General features: G+C 46.6%; 1 protein-coding gene and 1 long non-coding RNA gene across 3 annotated transcripts in view; one reads left to right on the top strand and one right to left on the bottom strand.

The window, feature by feature from the left end:
- The window catches only part of STX1B (syntaxin 1B), a 31,281-nt gene extending 18,162 nt beyond the window's left edge, over positions 1-13,119 (top strand). The window contains exons 6-10 of the mRNA XM_074954284.1: positions 528-636; positions 1,896-1,969; positions 2,325-2,462; positions 4,868-4,978; positions 6,018-13,119. Of these exons, the coding sequence (XP_074810385.1) occupies positions 528-636; positions 1,896-1,969; positions 2,325-2,462; positions 4,868-4,978; positions 6,018-6,098 (513 nt within the window). The 3' untranslated portion in view covers positions 6,099-13,119. The remainder of the gene's footprint in view (positions 1-527; positions 637-1,895; positions 1,970-2,324; positions 2,463-4,867; positions 4,979-6,017) is intronic.
- LOC141988486 (uncharacterized) lies at positions 2,135-17,782 on the bottom strand. Of its 2 annotated transcripts, none has more exons than XR_012639761.1 (5): positions 17,363-17,782; positions 17,228-17,260; positions 16,168-16,295; positions 13,320-13,372; positions 2,135-6,003 (listed from the first exon to the last, which is right to left on the bottom strand). It is a non-coding gene; the product is annotated as an uncharacterized LOC141988486 (long non-coding RNA). The 2 variants fall into 2 exon arrangements; XR_012639760.1 differs by having other exon boundaries at positions 17,204-17,260; positions 17,363-17,737.

Raw genomic sequence — 17,782 nt, 5'->3', positions numbered from 1 at the left:
TATCCCTCCGCCATCACCCCCCCCAACACAGGTATCCCTCCGCCCTCACCCGCCACAACACAGGTATCCCTTTGTCATCACCCCCCCCAACACAGGTATCCCTCCGCCATCACCCCCCCGAAAACAGGTATCCCTCGCCTTCTCCAAACACAGGTATCCCTCCGCCCTCACCCGCCACAACACAGGTATCCCTCCGCCATCACCCCCCCAACACAGGTATCCCTCCGCCATCACCCCCCAACACAGGTATCCCTCCATCTTCCCACCCCCAATATCCCTCCCTCCTGAAGCCCCAGCCTCAGCATCATCATCTTCCGGAGCCATCCTCTCTCTTCCTTCCCTTCCTTCCCCACCTCTCCAGCTCTCTCCCATCACAGCTCCCCGCAACCCTCCCTCCACTAAGCCGAGGGCGGATCACTCACAAGCTCACTCAGCCCCACAAGCTTCCGCCACCGAAGGGAACCAAAAAGAAATCGCCCCGCTCTGCGTCTCTCACAGTGTCTCCCTTCCCCGCCCCCTCCCCCCAGCACTCCACCCTCTCCCGTAAGTTCGTGGAGGTGATGACGGAGTACAACGCCACCCAGTCCAAATACCGGGACCGCTGCAAGGATCGGATCCAGAGGCAATTGGAGATAAGTATGTTTGGATTCGGGGGGAGGCCGTGGCAGGGTGGGAAGCTGTGGTTGTGTGTGTGTAAGAGAGAGTGCGGCACTTCCCCTTGCAGGTGGGAATCAGGGCCCTAGGTGTGTGTTTGTATGTGCGTGCGCACACCCTCAAAGTGCTGAGTGACCCCAGTGCGGCGCTAGGGGGCGCTGTGCTGCAGGGAGCGGGGGATCAGCAGGGGGCGCTCTCCCCGGGCAGCCAGGGCCGGCCCCGATGCCCCAGTGCGGCGCTAGGGGGCGCTGTGCTGCAGGGAGCAGAGCTCAGTAGAAGGCGCTGTCCCATTGCAGTCAGGGCCGGCCCCGACGCCCCAGTGCGGTGCTAGGGGGCGCTGTGCTGCAGGGAGCGGGAGATCAGCAGGGGGCGCTCTCCCCTGGCAGTCAGGGCCGGCCCCGATGTCCCAGTGCAGCGCTAGGGGGCGCTGTGCTGCAGGGAGCGGGGGATCAGCAGGGGGCGCTCTCCCCGGGCAGCCAGGGCCGGCCCCGACGCCCCAGTGCGGCGCTAGGGGCGCTGTGCTGCAGGGAGCAGGGGATCAACAGGGGGCGCTCTCCCCGGGCAGTCAGGGCCGGCCTCGAGGCCCCAGTGCGGCACTAGGGGGCGCTGTGCTGCAGGGAGCGGGGGATCACCAGGGGGCGCTCTCCCCGGGCAGCCAGGGCCGGCCCCGATGCCCCAGTGCGGCGCTAGGGGCGCTGTGCTGCAGGGAGCGGGGGATCACCAGGGGGCGCTCTCCCCGGGCAGCCAGGGCCGGCCCCGATGCCCCAGTGCGGCGCTAGGGGCGCTGTGCTGCAGGGAGCGGGGGATCAGCAGGGGGCGCTCTCCCCGGCAGTCAGGGCCAGCCCTGATGTCCCAGTGCAGCGCTAGGGGGCACTGTGCTGCAGGGAGCGGGGGATCAGCAGGGGGCGCTCTCCCCGGGCAGCCAGGGCCGGCCCCGACGCCCCAGTGCGGCACTAGGGGGCGCTGTGCTGCAGGGAGCAGGGGATCAACAGGGGGCGCTCTCCCCGGGCAGTCAGGGCCGGCCCCGATGCCCCAATGTGGCACTAGGCGGCGCTGTGCTGCAGGGAGCGGGGGCTCAGCAGGGGGCGCTCTCCCCGGCAGTCAGGGCCGGCCCCGATGCCCCATGCGGCGCTAGGGGGCGCTGTGCTGCAGGGAGCGGGGGATCAGTGTGGGGGGGGATTTTGCTTCCATCAGCCCTGGAGCAATGGGCCAAGGCCACTGACCTTCTATCCCCTTCACAGCTGGCCGGACAACCACCAACGAAGAGCTTGAAGACATGCTGGAGAGCGGCAAACTGGCTATTTTTACTGATGATGTAAGTATCAGGACTGGGATGTCACCCGAAACAGGGCTACCCGTGTTCCAGACTTGGATGGGAGACCAAGTCAGTAGCCCAGTGCAGTACTAGCGGGTGCTCCCCCCCTCCCCGCCCCCCGGCAGTCAATGCTGAACCCAGTGCCCCAGCACTGTGTTAGGGGGTGCTGTGCCACTGGGGACAGTTGCATTTCAGCACAGGGCGAGCAATCCCCATGTAGCATAGCAGTGTGCGCTGTTACCCTGCTGCCCCACCCCAGAGGTAGCTGCATTTCAGCAATGGGTGAGCACTAGAAAGCCCTGGGGGATGGTGGGATGCTAGTTTCTATAATCCAGACTCCCTTCTGCTTCCACAGATCAAAATGGACTCACAGATGACGAAACAGGCTCTGAATGAGATCGAGACCCGACACAATGAGATCATCAAACTGGAAACCAGTATCCGCGAGCTGCATGACATGTTTGTGGACATGGCTATGTTGGTGGAGAGCCAGGTTAGAACCTGCCATGTTCTGAGTCTAGAGTGGGCTTCAGCCTAGAATCCACAGCCTTCTCGATGGTGGGGCCCAGGAGCTGTGGTTAAGAACCTGCAGAGTTCTCGACCTTGGAGCCCAGGAACTATTTTCGACAGCCTACAGCCTTCTGCATCGTAGAAACTATGCACTGTGATCTAGAACCCCAAGAGTTCTAGATTGTGGAACCCATAAACGATGGTCTAGAATAGTGGTTCCCAACTTTTTCTCTGCTGTGGCACAACTTGAGCTCCAGGGGCTCTTCCCCTCCCCTCCCCCCAGCTGGCATCTGTAGGAGGGAAGGGGAGGGGCAGAAGAGCCAACCCGTTGCTCACACAGGAGGGGAAGAGGGGAAGAGAGGGATATTGAGTTCTGATTGGTTGCTCCACCCCTGGAGGAGGCAGGTCAGTGAGGCAGATGACCAATCAGAAGGCAGCTTTCCCCCCTTTGTAGTTTTTCAGAAAATTCCTTGGCACCCCTGTTCAGGCCTGACAGCACACCATAGGGAAAACACTGGTCTAGAACCTGCAGGCCCTGGGGGATGGTGGGATGCTCATTTCTATAATCCAGACTCCCTCTGCAGGGAGACTGCAGGGTTCTGAACCTTTGGCCCATATTATCCACAGCCTTCTGCATCATAAAACCATATACTGTAGGCTAGAACCTACGGAGTTCTAGATTGTGGAACCCATGAGCTGTGGTATACAACGTACAGGGTTCTAGACCTTGGGACCCATGAGCTATTTCTAAGGTCAGGGTCCTAGAACCCATGTACTCTATAACCTGAAGAGTTCTGGATTGTGGAACTCATTAGCTATGTTCCAGGGTTCTGAACCTTGGGGCCCATAAGCTATTATCCACAGTCTTCTGCATCTTAGAACCCATGCGTTTTTCCTAGATCCAAGAGAGTTCTGGATCAATGAACCCATGTGATATGGTCTGGAACGTATAGGGTTCTATACTGTGGAACCCAGGAGATTATTACCTCAAGAGCATTCTGCATCTTAGCACTCAAGAGTTATAGTCTAGAACCTGCCGCTGTCTGGAACATGGAACCCAGAAATAAATCTCCAACCAGCAGAATTCTAGATCATGGAGCCCATGAGCTATGCTCTATAATGTACAGGGTTCTGTACCTTGAACCCATGAGATTATTGTCCAGACGCCATCTGCATCCAACAGCCTTCTGCACCTAAATGCAACAGTCTGTGTTCTGAATTATGGAATCCATACATTATGGACCGTTCTGGCATGATAAATCCGAGAATGAACTATTATCTAGAATCCACAGCCTTCTGCACCTTAGAACTTAGGTGTTGCACTAGAAAACCCAGAACGTTCTATATCATGGAACCCATGAAACATAGCCCATAATTTACAGGGGACTGTAACCTAGAACCCCTGAGATTATTACCTCAACCTGACAGCTTCATGAATCTAAGCCTCCATGATCCAGAACCTGCCATGGCAGTCTAGAACCGATAAGGTTCTGGATTTCAGAGCCCATGGTTGGCTTCAGCATTTCAGGATTAGCCAAGTTCTCAGTCCTTTGAGCCACGAAAACCTCAGAAGTCTTTTGCATTACAGAACAGTGAGAGTTCTGGATCGTGAAAGACATGAGCAATGGTCGAGAACATAATGCATTCTGGAACGCAGGACACTTGACAGCCAGATGGGTTCCCCAGTCTAGAACTCAGAGAGATCTGGATGGTGATGCTTCTGAAGATACTTACAGCTGCATGTGTTCTGCCATCTAGAACCCATAGCGTTCCAACACTCTGGGGCCAGGAAAAGTGCTAAGAGAGTCTCCAGATGGTGGGTGCTCTATCTTACACCCTACCGTAAGGTGACGGTCCACTCTAGAACTCCTCTAGAACATCAGTGGATCGAGGGTGCACGTTCTAGGTTCCAGCATGTACAGCGTTACGAGTTCTGAAACAGACTCACCCATCTTTCAAAGGTTCTGGCACCCGGGAAGCACTAAATGGGGCTGCTTTGTAGAGTCCAGCAGGGGCTGCAAAGGTGTCCCATGGTGTGCGTTTTTAAGCTCACAACAAGATTTCCAATTCAGCCGTTGGCTTCTCTCCAAAGGGCTGCCAGCCAAGGCCCCGTTGTGATGGGAGACTCTTCTCCCACGAGAATCTGGACTGAGGCTCATGAAACTCATTGCACACAAGACTCAGAAAAGCTTTCAGATAAAATTCACTGCTGACTTACAGCACCCTCCTAGAGGGGAAAGGCCCCGTGTCCCATTCCCTGCCCCCTTGAGCAACCCAGTCCCATTTTGGAGCCAATGCCCCCTGCAGGGCAAAGAGCCCAGGTCCCATTCCCTGAGATGGCTGGTCTTTCTGTGCTAGTTTACCCCTCACCTGGGCTCTCTGTTTCAGGGGGAGATGATTGACCGCATTGAATATAACGTGGAGCACTCTGTTGACTACGTGGAAAGAGCTGTGTCCGACACCAAGAAAGCTGTAAAATACCAGAGCAAGGCTCGGAGGGTGAGTGCGGGGATGGGGCTGGTGGGGGGGTGGACCCAACCTGCTCTGCAATGAACCCCCTTCAGCTGGGGAGAGAGGCTGAGACCCCACAGAAACCCATACACATATCTTGTCCGTCGCCACCCAAGGCAAGTCATCCCCGAGAGCCTCCTCCCACAGCAGAGGGGGAGACGCCCCACCGGAGCCCCTCTAGTCAGTCTCCTCCCTTCTCCTGTCTCCCTCTCTCCATCACTCCATCCCCAAGGCCTCTCCACACCACACACTTTGCTAATTTTGTGTGTGGCAGTCTCTGTCTATCCACTCCCTTCTGTCTTGGCCCCCACTTCCGCCGGCTGTCGAAACACTGCTATCCCATCCCTGGCCTCCCCCGCACCCACAGCTCTGCCGGTGCCCCTCACTCCCGACCCACAGCCCTCTTCTGTCCCAGCCCCTTGGCAGGGCAATGAGGGATCTCTGTCAGACTACTACCTGGCAATGTGAATAAACAGATGTGATGAGTCCAAGAGCGGGAGAGGAATGACGCTCCGGGTGAACATGAGGGTCAGGGACACCCTTTGTTTCCATCAGGAGATGGAGAGATCTAAGGAACTGAGGACCCCTGGTTTCTAGTCCTGGTTCTGAGAGGGGAGTAGAGTCTAACAGGATGGAGCCAGGGGAAATAGGAGCCCAGACTCCTGGGTTCTATTCCTTATTCTATAGATGGATGGTGATTTAATAAATCACCTTTTTGTGCAATGGAATAAATAAGAACAGCTGGGGTCACTCGGCCGTCGCTCCAGTGGGGTCAATGGGGCCAGATCCCCAGCTGGGGTCACTCGGCCGTCGCTCCATTGGGGTCAACGGGACCAGATCCCCAGCTGGTGGGAATCCATGTAGCTCCAGTGATTTCCGCCAGCTGAAGATTTCACTCCCCTGCTCGTTGTCTTGCTGGTGCCCAGTCCAGCCATGAAAGTATTAAAATAGCCATTAACATCTCTCCTTCCTTCTCTCTCTCTCTCTCTCTCGCTCGCTCGCTTCCTGGATCCCTGGGGTAATGTAGAAGAAAATTATGATTATAATTTGTTGCGTGGTCCTTGGTGTAGTTCTTGCTTCCTCAATTGGGGGGACTCTGGGGTTGTAAATTAAAGCAAAAAAATATATAATAATAATAATAATAATATAATAATAATTTAAAGAAAAATTGTACATGCAATGGGTATAACAGCACATGTTCCAGCTACCTATACATACACTCCTTGGGGGTCAGCAAATCTAAGTTTCTTGTTCTCTGCCATCTTTCCATCCATCTCTCCATCCCCCAGAGGCCTGGGTTCTCCCCAGATCTTCTGACATCCTTGACCACTGGTAGGAGGGCGTCGATTTGTCTCATAACCAACCTTTGGGTTCACAGTGACCCAAAGCTCCGGTTCCTCTTCACATCAGGGCTTAGCCTGGAGGGACGGTGTGGTGATCTGTCCTTTGTTAACGCTATCTTGTTTTGGGTTCTGCTGGGGATGGTGTGGCCAATAGTAGAGGGGAAAAATACCAGTAAAATACATGGGAAACTAGCATAACAGGATATTATACTGTCAATACTAGAATGTTAAGGAATGCCAGAGTGGTTACCACTCAGTTGTTATGAAAAAAAATACCAGTTTATTCTAGGAAATACGACAGTACCTGACTCTTACACTGTCAATACTAGCCCACTGAGGAAAAGAGGAGTCGTTACCCATCAGTCATTATGGAAAAAATACCAGAGAATTATATGAAACATTAGAGCAGCAAACTATTACAATATCAGTACTAAAATATTAAGGAATATCAGAATGATTACCAGTCAGTCACTGGCTGGGGGGGGGGACGGGACAACAGACTGCTACATAAAATACTAGAGTAACAGGAAACAGTGTTCATACTAGAGCATTGAGGAATTCAAGAGCATCCAGTTATACCTGAGGATGAATGAAGCACGATCCCAAAATACTAATAGTAACATACTAGTCCTGCAGTATCCAGGAAAACTAGAGTGCTAGGATTAACATATAGAGGAATGCTACAGCAGACTCCAATGCTACAGTATCAATGCTACAGTATCAAAAATGCTAGAGTACAAATACTGTCGTTCCAAAGAATGCTGTCATATCTCAGAATACTTCAATATAGATTCATAGATATCCAGGTCAGAAGGGACCACTACGATCACCCAGTCTGACCCCCTGCACAACGCAGGCCACAGACCCTCACCCACCACTCCTACAAAAAAACCCTGAAATATCAGTGTTACTGCGTCCAGGTGTACGAGAGCAATGCTACTAAAGTGCCCAAGAACCCAAACCGCTTCCACTGCAGTACCCAGGAATAGCGGAGTATTTATGCTACACTAGCAAGAATGCTAGAGTACCGATATTACAGAAGTCATGAATACTGGAGTAGCAATACAACAGTATGTAAGAGTGTAAAAACTGTCCAGATGAAGTCATCCCTCAGCAGAAGATATGAGAATACTACAAAATACTCCAGTTTCTAAAGATACTCCAGTATGCTTGACTTGGGGAAGCACATGGCTATTCCAGCTCACGCCTATTTCCAATTACACATGCCAGGAATGGTTGCCACTGTGTCAGGTGTTATTGAAAAAGAAATGAGCATTACTACAGAAATGCTACAAAATCAAATAATACTCCAGTATTCTAGATGGGGAGATCCTAACGTTCAGCCCCTCCTTTGCATGAGAGCAGCTATGAACAAAAAATATTATTAAGTTATTAATGATCAGGAAATGTATTACACTATGCCAGAGTAACAATACTGGGCCATTGTAAAATGTACTAGAATAATGTACACTGACAAGGCAAATGACACAGTACTTGAGGGTAATAACAGTAATACATGATCGCAAATACAACAGCCTTAGGAAGGATATTACTGTGGTGTCCTAGTGCAATGTTGGCTCCTACAACCTAAGCCCTCACAAAATACTGGAGTATAAGTACTCCCAAACACTACACCCTTATAAAACACTAGAATAATATTCTAAAGTAATAACAGGTCCCAAATACTAAACTCTTGTAAAATACTAGAGTAATAATGGCACCCCAAAATGCAAACGCCATATAAGATACTAGAAAAATAAGGGCTCCCAAATACTACAACCTTATTATAATTCTGCAGCACTGTAGAGTAATAATGGCTACCCAAATATTACACCCTTATAATACATTCAGATAATATATAAATACTGGACATACTGGTTTCTGGGGAGGAAAATCCCACCGTATTTTAGACTAAGAGTGGTGCCCAAATACTACACCTTTATAAAATTGCTTGGATACTATACATAATGACTGGTAATTATTAGTAATAAATGCTAAATTGTATGTCTATGGAAAAATATCACGGTATTCTAGAGTAATGGGCTACACATTTATTTAAAAATACCAGAGTTATATAGAGTAATGTGGAATATGCAACATTATGCCTAAGAAAAGAAAAAATACAGTATTCTGGAGTGAGAGTAAGTGGCCAAGTAAATACGTCCTTGATAAATATATTAAAGGAATATGGAGTAAAAATGGATATCCAAATAGCATCTCTTTGAGAAAAATACTACGGTAGTCTTCAGTAACAATGGCTTGCCAAGATCTACACCACTGTAAACATCTCAAATATTATACCCTCCTTTTAAAAGAATCATAGAATAGGGCAATGGTTCCCCACTAGGGGTCCGGGCCCTCTGGGGGACCATGAGCAGGTTTCAGAGGGGCCGCCAAGCAGGGCCAGTGTTAGACTTGCTGGGGCCCAGGGCAGAAAGCCGAATTCCCACTGCATGGGGCTGAAGCCCTGAGCCCCACTACCTGGGGCTGAAGCAGAAGCCTGAGCAACTTAGCTTCAGAGTGCCCCCTGTGGCATGGGGCCCTGGGCAACTGCCCTGCTTGCTACCCCCTAATGCCCGTCCTGGCTTTTATATGCAGAAAACCAGTTATTGTGGAACAGGTGAGACATGGAGTTTTTATAGCATGTTTGTGGGGCCTCAGAAAGAAAAAGGTTGACAACCCCTGGAACAGAATATAGTAACAATGAAACCCAAATACTACATTCATATAAAAATATTGCACCAGGGTATATTAGTAATAGCTCTGTGGGTAATACAATTATAGTACTGAATAATAAGGGCTGTTCAAATATGCCCCTGAAAAAATATTGCAGAAACCTAAAGTAATATTGGATAGCCAAGCAATACAGAGCTAAAAAATACTACAGTATTCCAGAGTAATGGTAGTTCTCCTAATACAACATTCTTATAAAAATGCTAGATCTCTATAAATTAATAATGGATGCCTAAATTCTTTACCTTTCTATGGTATATTCGGAAAAATTACTACAGTATACTACGGTAATACCGACCCTCCAAATATTACACCCTTATAAAAGATACTGCAGTACTCTAGAATGTTACTGTTTTCCAAAGAATGCACCCTTAAGGAAAATACCGAGGCAATATAGAGTCACAGTGAATGCTGAAATATTGTTCCTCTGGAGAAAATAATACAATATTATATAGCAATCATGGCTCCCCAAATACTATACCTTTTATAAAAATGCTAGAGTAATAACAGATGTCCAAATACTGCACAGTTCTAGAAATGTAAGACTAATCTAGAGTAATGCTGGCTATATTTGATTGCTGCAGTAATCTAAAGCAATACTGGTCCCCAAATACTATAGCTCTGCAAAATACTGTGGTAGTCTAGAGTAATAATGATTATCCAAATATGGCACTCTTATAAAGACCCTGGAGTATATAGTGTAATAGTGGCACTTAAATATAGCCTTGTAAAAAGTACGATAGTAATCTAGAGTAATAATGGTTCTCAAATGCACTCTTGTAAGAATACTAGAGTAATTTTGAGTCATAATGGCTCCCTGAAAAAAACACTTATAAAAATATTTCAATGATATAAAGTACTCATGACTCCAAAACACACTTTTGTAAGAATACTAGAATAATCTAGGGTAACCATGGCTTGCAAATACAGTTTGGAAACGATTCTCATTCTAGATTATGCTAGCATTTGTATACACTAAACTTCTATAAATAGTGATCTAATTAACAGTGGCTCTTGAATACACTTCTAGACTAATTTAGAGTAATAATCTTCCAAATACACTTTGGAAACAAATATTACTCTCGATTATTCTTGTTTTCTTTAAATAAATACTTCTCTAAGAAAAGTAACCTACAACAATAATGGCTCCCAAATACATGTTTATAATAATACTATAGTAAGTTAAAGTAATAGTGTCTCCCTATCAGACCCTCAGAAAATCATGGAGTAATGTGGAGTAATACCGGTCCCAAATACACCCTTGTAAAATACTAAAGAAATTGGAGCATTTATGGCTCCCAAGTATGCCATGATAAAAATACTGGAATAATAATGTATCTCCAATGGCTAGTCCTCCCAGATTACACTGCAGCATTCTGGAGTAATAGCCCCAAACGCTGCCATGTCACTATGGTATTGGAGTTCATTACTCTAGTACAGTGGAGTATGCTGTCAGGAGAGTGGGGTTTTTTGTGGGGGGTGAGGTTATCCCAGAGCAATATCAGCCACACCTGGGTATTAACAGTCTTCAAGGCACCCTACGGCGGAACTATCTTGTGGCCAAACGCCACTGAGAGCTTTGGCCTCAGGAGGGAATAGGCATAGAGGAAAGGACTATATTGCTACAAACCACGTGGTGGGACTGTGGCTGGTCCCTCATCCCAGATGGAGGGGTGATCACCCGTCAGGCTACGAGGAGACACCCCATCAGGACCCATTTAGCCCGTACCCAACTGGGGCACAATCATCCCTGACCATCTGCTGCCCCGGAATCCTGCTTTCCAATGTCCCAGCAATGGGGCGATATAATTCTGTGCCCGTACCTCGTCCTTACCCACTAGGTCGTCTTCCTGACTACTGTGTCACACTGTTGCATTTTATAACATACGTGGGTGCACGCACACACACACACACACACACATATATATAGTGTGTGTGTGTATTTCTATTTCCATACATATGTGTGTGTATTCACACACATGCTATTCACAACACATTTCTGCATGCTGCATATTGTATACATTAACGTATGTGTATCTACCTATATGTATATGCATAGGTGTGTATTTACTTATTTGTGATTTTGTGTGTGTGTGTGCGTGTGTATCTGTGATTGTGTGTGTATGTGTGCATGTGTATATGTATATTTGTGATTGTGTGTGTGTGTGTGTATATACACTTACACATTATATATATATATATAATTCTAGTTATGCTATATAAAACTATATCCTGTGAATAGGTAGATAGATTGAGATACATACGGTGTATACTACATATCTGTGTTTGAGTCTCCAGCTCAGTGGCTATAGACACAGCTGTCGGTGCAGCTGTAGCTAAATCCTGGTCACAGAGAGTCAATCTGCTGTATTTCAGGTGGGTCCCACCGGCCCGCTCTCTGACTGGGAGTGGGGGCGTCCTGTCTAGATCAGGGAGAAGAGTGAGGAACATTGGTCTGTGCAGAGCAGACACAAACACACCAAATATACTATACAAAAAGGGTGGGCCCGGAATGGGGCCAGGTCAGAGCTGGTGTCATTCAGCTTTGCTTCCTGAAGGCAAAGAAGATGGTAGTTTTACACCAGCTGGGGATCTGGCCCAGTGGGTGTGAGAATATATTGGAGGCAATGTGTATGTATATGTACCAGGATAGATAGATAGATAGATATGCACATGTGTATATATGTGTCTATTTGTATCTTAAATATCCTACAGATGTGTGTGTATATATATATATATATGTGTGTGTGTGTGTATAAACAAATATTAAATATACTATAGATGTCTGTATATGTGTATGTATTAGATATATTATAGATGTGTGTATATAAACACGAATATTAAATCTGGTATATTGAATTAAACCTCTATAATATATTTAATATTTCTAGTGTGTGTGTGTGTATATAAAGATACACACATATACAGCATATTTACTGTTTATGTGTGTAGGAGTATAGAAAGACAGACACATCTATAGTCTATTTCCTATATATCTGTATGCCTGAGTAAATATATTTATATTTAAGATAAATACACACATCTATAGGGTATTTAATATTTATGTGTATATTCATATATATAAAGATACATAAAGACACATCTACGGCATATTTATTATGTGTGGATAGATAGTATATTTCTTATGTATCTGTATGAGTGCAGATATATTTATATATAAATATAAGTACACATATATAATATATGTACAGTATGTATATTTACGATACATATATCTATATTGCATATATATATATAATATATATCTCATATATAGATATATATACGTAGATATATGTGCAAATATTTAGATTTATATACACACACTCACATACATATGTATAGGAAATATACCATACGCGTCTATATCTATCTTTATATAAAAATATATGCATAATATATATGCATATATTTTATATATGCATATATATTATATATATATGCATATATAAAATGATATGCATATATATGCATGATATATATATGTTGTATGTAAATAAATACACACATACATATATAGTAAATTTACTATAGATGTTTATCTACCTTTATATATGCATATCTATGCACACACACACATATATATAAATATATAAAATATCCTCTGTGTGTATCTTTATGTATAAGTATATAGCTACATTCCCATATACATAGTAGCTATACTATATATGTGTGTAATTACGTATACACACATATATCACAAATATACTATATACCTATGTATTCATACACACACAGTGTGTCAAAATATACTAGACACACACACACACACACACACACTCACAAACAGAGCCAGAATCCCAGCTGGTACAAATGATGATAGTTCCATGGATTTAGAACCACTAACCATTTCTATCAGCTGCGGCTTGGCCCCAGGATCTAGCCGTTATATGTTGTATGTGATCTGTGTGTGCGCTCACAATCCCTGTACCCAGCTACACAATCTCCATTCCGCCGTGTCTGCATTCCCAGCCCACCTTCCAGAAAAAAAAAAAAAAGGAACAAACCAAACTTAGATTTTTTGATCTTTTTTAAACAAAACACAAAAGCGAACAAAAAAAAAAAGCCGTTAAAAAAAGACTAAAAAAACAAAACAATGCGGGAGAAAAATTCCTACCGAGTTGTCGATGTCCCTCGACTTCCCTTTTTTGGGTATTGAGCTGTGTGTTGTTTCAGTGTGGGCTGTTTTCCTGTAATCTGTGGTGTGTTTGCTAAGAAACAAAAAAACAAATAACATCTTCATTTTTTCTTACCTTCCTCCCTTTCCTGTTTCCACTTCCGTTCTCTTCCTCTGCCCCTCTTCAGTCTGTGTGGCATTAAAACATTTTTAAAAAGAAAAATGAACTGGAAAAAAAACCAAAAAACACTTACATTTTCCCCCCTTTTGCTGCTTGGAAACATGTAAAAGAACAGCCAGAATAAATTAGTTTTCCAATCACCGCATGATCTGGGATCCTGTCTGGATTTATCGCTCCTCTATTTCCCCCGCCCCCGACCCACATTATTTGCTCCGCTTTGGATCGAGAGAGTTTTCCCCTCCCTCTCTCTGAAGCTGAGAGGAACCAATGTTTTCTTCCAGATGGGAGCTGTGAGATGGTTTTGGCCGGATAAATAGCAACACATCACACGCCTACACACGCACAAAGTGAACTGAGGATGTACAATAGTGAGCGGTGGTGCAAATGCACCCGCCCACCCATAGAGTGAACCGATTCGGGGGGGGGCGTGCAAAACACAAGTGCATTCTCACACACACAAGGCCTGATTTCCTCCAGCAGGGGGCAGCATTTCACACATACACACAGAGACACATAGACACACCCCTTCATGGCCAGTTTGATACAAACCCCAACAAATTAAATCACCTCCTATGGCTGAGAAGGTGGGGAGCTGCTACCATTCCTCATAGACAGGGTATCTCCGGGGCAGATATAATTCCACCTACTGAGTGAAGAACATATCACCCCTCTTCTCTACCCCCCCAGCTCAGCCAGGCACCCTGGGAGCGCCCCAAAAAGCAGCATCCTTCCCTCTGAGGATGCAGGGTGGAGGATTCCACTCCACAAAGCCCCATAACCTTCCCTCGTAGGTCAGGTTTTCCAAACCTTTTCTCGTTTTTGTTGCTCTCCTCTGGACTCTCTGCAATTTGTCCACGTCTGGCCTAAAGTCACAGGACTCCAGCTGAGGCCTGAGCAGAGCGGGACAATCACCGTCCGTGTCTTACCTACGACATGCCAGTTCATACACCCCAGAATGACATTCGTCATTAGCCTTTTTTCAGAACTACATCACATGGCTGATTCAGCTCCAATTTGTGACCCACTGTCACCCGCAGAGCCCTGCCAGCCATCTGACCCCCTACCCACTTAGTCCCCATTTTGTAGCTGTGCGTTCAATTTTTTCCTTCCTAAGTGAAGTACTTTGAACGTCTCTGTATTGAACATCCTGGTGTTGGCTTCAGACCAATTCTCCAACCCATCAAGGGCGTTTTGAGTTCGCATCCTGTCCTCCAAAGGGCTTGCCACCCCGCCCAGCTAGGGTCATCTGCAATTTGAATAGCGCGCTCTCCTCTCCATTAGCCAAGTCATTCGTGAAAATGTCAGATGGGCTAATACCGGACCCAGGACTGACCCCTGCAGGAGACGCCCTCCTGACCCTGTCACCTCATCCGTGTGAGGCACGCCCATGAACGCCACTAGATCAACGTGCGGCCCTGGATTTAACAAAGCAACCAGCGCGGGGTGACTGTGGTGGCCCTGTTAGGCCCTGATCATCAACGCAGTGTAGGCTCCTAACTTCCTTGAAGTCCGTGGAAATGAGCTGAATGAAATACAGTCGAGGATCCGGATTTTATAAACACACAACAGGCTTTGCTTTTGTGCCTGCAGGTGCCGATTCAGCCAAGCAGCTGGTCAGAGCACGAACGGGATGGATTTGCTGGCATCGCCTCTCCGGTCCCGTGCGCCCAAATCCATCCCTGCTCACTGCGGCACGTAAACCTGCCTTTGAGATGCCGACCTGCCGACTAGCGGGAAGAGTCGATGGGCTTTTGAGTGTCTTGTCCGATCCCTGCCCGGAGCCTAAAACCCTGTGGCTAGCTCACGTGTCTTCCAGCAAGGCGGCCAATCGAGAGCTGACGTTTCGGGCCAATCCACCGCCTCCTTTCGGAGCGTCTCTGCCTTTGGATCAGACTCAATGTGCTCTTGGCTGCTTTGTGGAAATCTGGGCCGCCCATCGATCCCATCGGGGTCCATGGGACGGCTTGCTTTAGCGAAGGACGTAACGAGAACAATAAGTGGCTTCAGATTTAAGCACGCCCATAAAGTTAAAGGCGTTCACGGCCCCCGTCAGTTTCAGCCGACGCGTCAGTTTCGGCAGGATCCCAGGCCCCATTCTGTTAACAGGGTCACCTCCCCCCCCCACTCCTCTCCTTCTTTTCCTCTGGGTCTATTTTGCCATTCGTTCCTTCCATCCCTTCTGCTGTGTGTAAATATTAACTGAGGAGCACGACGGGTCATTTCCTTTTGCCTGCTGAGTTGCTTTTTCCCCTCTGAATGCGCTTTTCCCCCCACCCCCAGCCTGGTCGCAGAGCATTCGAGTGTCACTTCTGGGCGTTTGCTTCTGAGTTTTTAATCTATTTGTTTTAAGTCTTTCTTTCTTTTCTTTTCTTTTTTTCATTGGAAAGCAAATGAATTGTCCGATTCTTCCGGTTTTCAATGTCTGTCCTAATGTGCGTCATTAAAGCCAGTGGCTAATTGCTCAACCTTGTCCCACTCAAGCAGGCGATCTAGTCTGTCCCCTTGTATAGCACAAGCCAGAGAATTTCATCTGGCAACCCCTGAACTTCACCCAGTGATTTACATTTGTCTGAAGCACACTGTCTAGAAAGTAAATGATTTAAGACAACCCAGATCTTTTAACTCCAGGCTTTGCTTTGCTAACAAAGACTCACCAGCCAGGCTTTTCAGAGAGTTTGATTATGTATATGCAGGATGCAGACATTTCATTTCATTAGCCATTAAAGGCCCGAAGAGATCATCCAGTCTGACACAACCCAGAGAATTTTCCCCCACCCCACTCTGCCCGTGATTCCTGCATTACTTTGAGTTTGAGCAAGAGGGTAGCCCGTGGAGACACAGCCAATGTCAAGCTAAACGGTGCCAAGCTATGGAGAATCTGTTGCATCTTTCATGTTGTTGACGCTGAATCTTGAAAGCCCATGAGATCAGCTTTAAAATATACCAAATGTTAGGTTATCGGCCTTCCATTTTGTTAACACTGCATTTTGGAGCTTTTCTCTACAACCCTATCAACTAAAAACTTGGTTTTTAAAAAACAGTTTGACAGCTGAGATTCCCCCGTCATCACAGGACACTGGGGCTTTAGAGTGAGTGCCAGCTGTCGAGAGAGTTGCAACGAAAATCTCCAAAGTTGGCCACGCTGCCGTGAAAAAATTTGTCCCTTGTTTCTGGCCTGAATTTGTCTGGTTTCACCTCTCAGCCACTGGGGCTCCTTCTGGAGATAATGCACAATCAAATCTAGCACAATTTGTGGCTTAAAAATATCAAGTTGAACTTCCCTGTCCCCTATAAAAAGATGAAGATTCACCAGCAAGGGTTAGACTTCAGAATTTACCAAATTGGGAGAAGATCACAGCTATCCCTCCTTAAAATTAATGGTCAGATTCACCCCAATACAACTCTTCCACCAGCACAATAGATTAGGATTTAGTCCCATAGGACCAAACAATTTGTCTCAGTAAGAATAAATATTTTGGGGCTAAAATATTGGGGTGAAATTACACTAAAGCGAAAAAATAGTCAGTCTTCATCTCATTCATTGTGCCCATCAGCAAAATGATCAAAGACTAGAATTTGATAGGAGCACACAGTTTGTCTCAGCAAGCATGAATATTTATCAGGTGAAATCCATGCTCAGAAAAAACCCAGGAAAGAGCCACAAGATATTTTCATCTCCTGCGGAAGGTTTAGGACTTAATCCCTGGCTTGACTGGAATTGTAATATTTTTTCTCTGCAAAACTTTTGTCTCACGGGTTTGAAAAAAGATGCTTGCATGTTTTAATGAAAAAAAAAACCTAAACATAAAAAAAAGAACAAAAAAAACCCCCCACCAAACCTGGTTTGAGATTGTGGCGTGTACCCTTTATTCTTCTGCCTTGCGCTCTGCTCTCATCTGGAACGAGAGAAAAAAACAAAGCAAAAACAACGAATGAATGAAAAAAAATTAAAGTCTGTGTGGGTTCAAAAAAACCAAAAAAAAGGACTCAAAAAGCACCTGTCGTCTGTTGTCTGTTTTCCTTTGGTTCTCATGGTTTCTGGTGGTGCCTTTCAGTTGTGTCAGCTCTCCACAACTTTCTCTCTCACCCGCTGCGCCTTTCTGTCTGACGCACTGCAATCTCTGAGCAACCTCCTTATGGGCGCTTGCCAACTTTCTAGATGGCGCTCGTCGGTTCTCGGCAACTGTCCGGCTCTCTCCAATTCTCCAATGCCTCTCCCTGTCCTCAGCTCGCTCCTGTCCCCTCTTCCTCTCCAGCTGTCCCTTCCAGGCCCTCATCCCCGTCTTGGCCCACCCTATGCCTCCATTCGGGCCGAGCGTGCGGACCCCCTGTCAGCCCGATTTCACGCCTGCCTTGGCCGGGCATCACGAGATGGAATCAGGGCCAGTCTTTCGCCACCATTCCCTCTATAGGTTTTC

This window comes from Natator depressus, chromosome 6 (genome assembly GCF_965152275.1).
Source record: "Natator depressus isolate rNatDep1 chromosome 6, rNatDep2.hap1, whole genome shotgun sequence".
In the NCBI taxonomy this organism is placed as follows: Eukaryota; Metazoa; Chordata; order Testudines; family Cheloniidae; genus Natator; species Natator depressus.
This window is presented reverse-complemented; position numbering and strand designations above follow the sequence as displayed.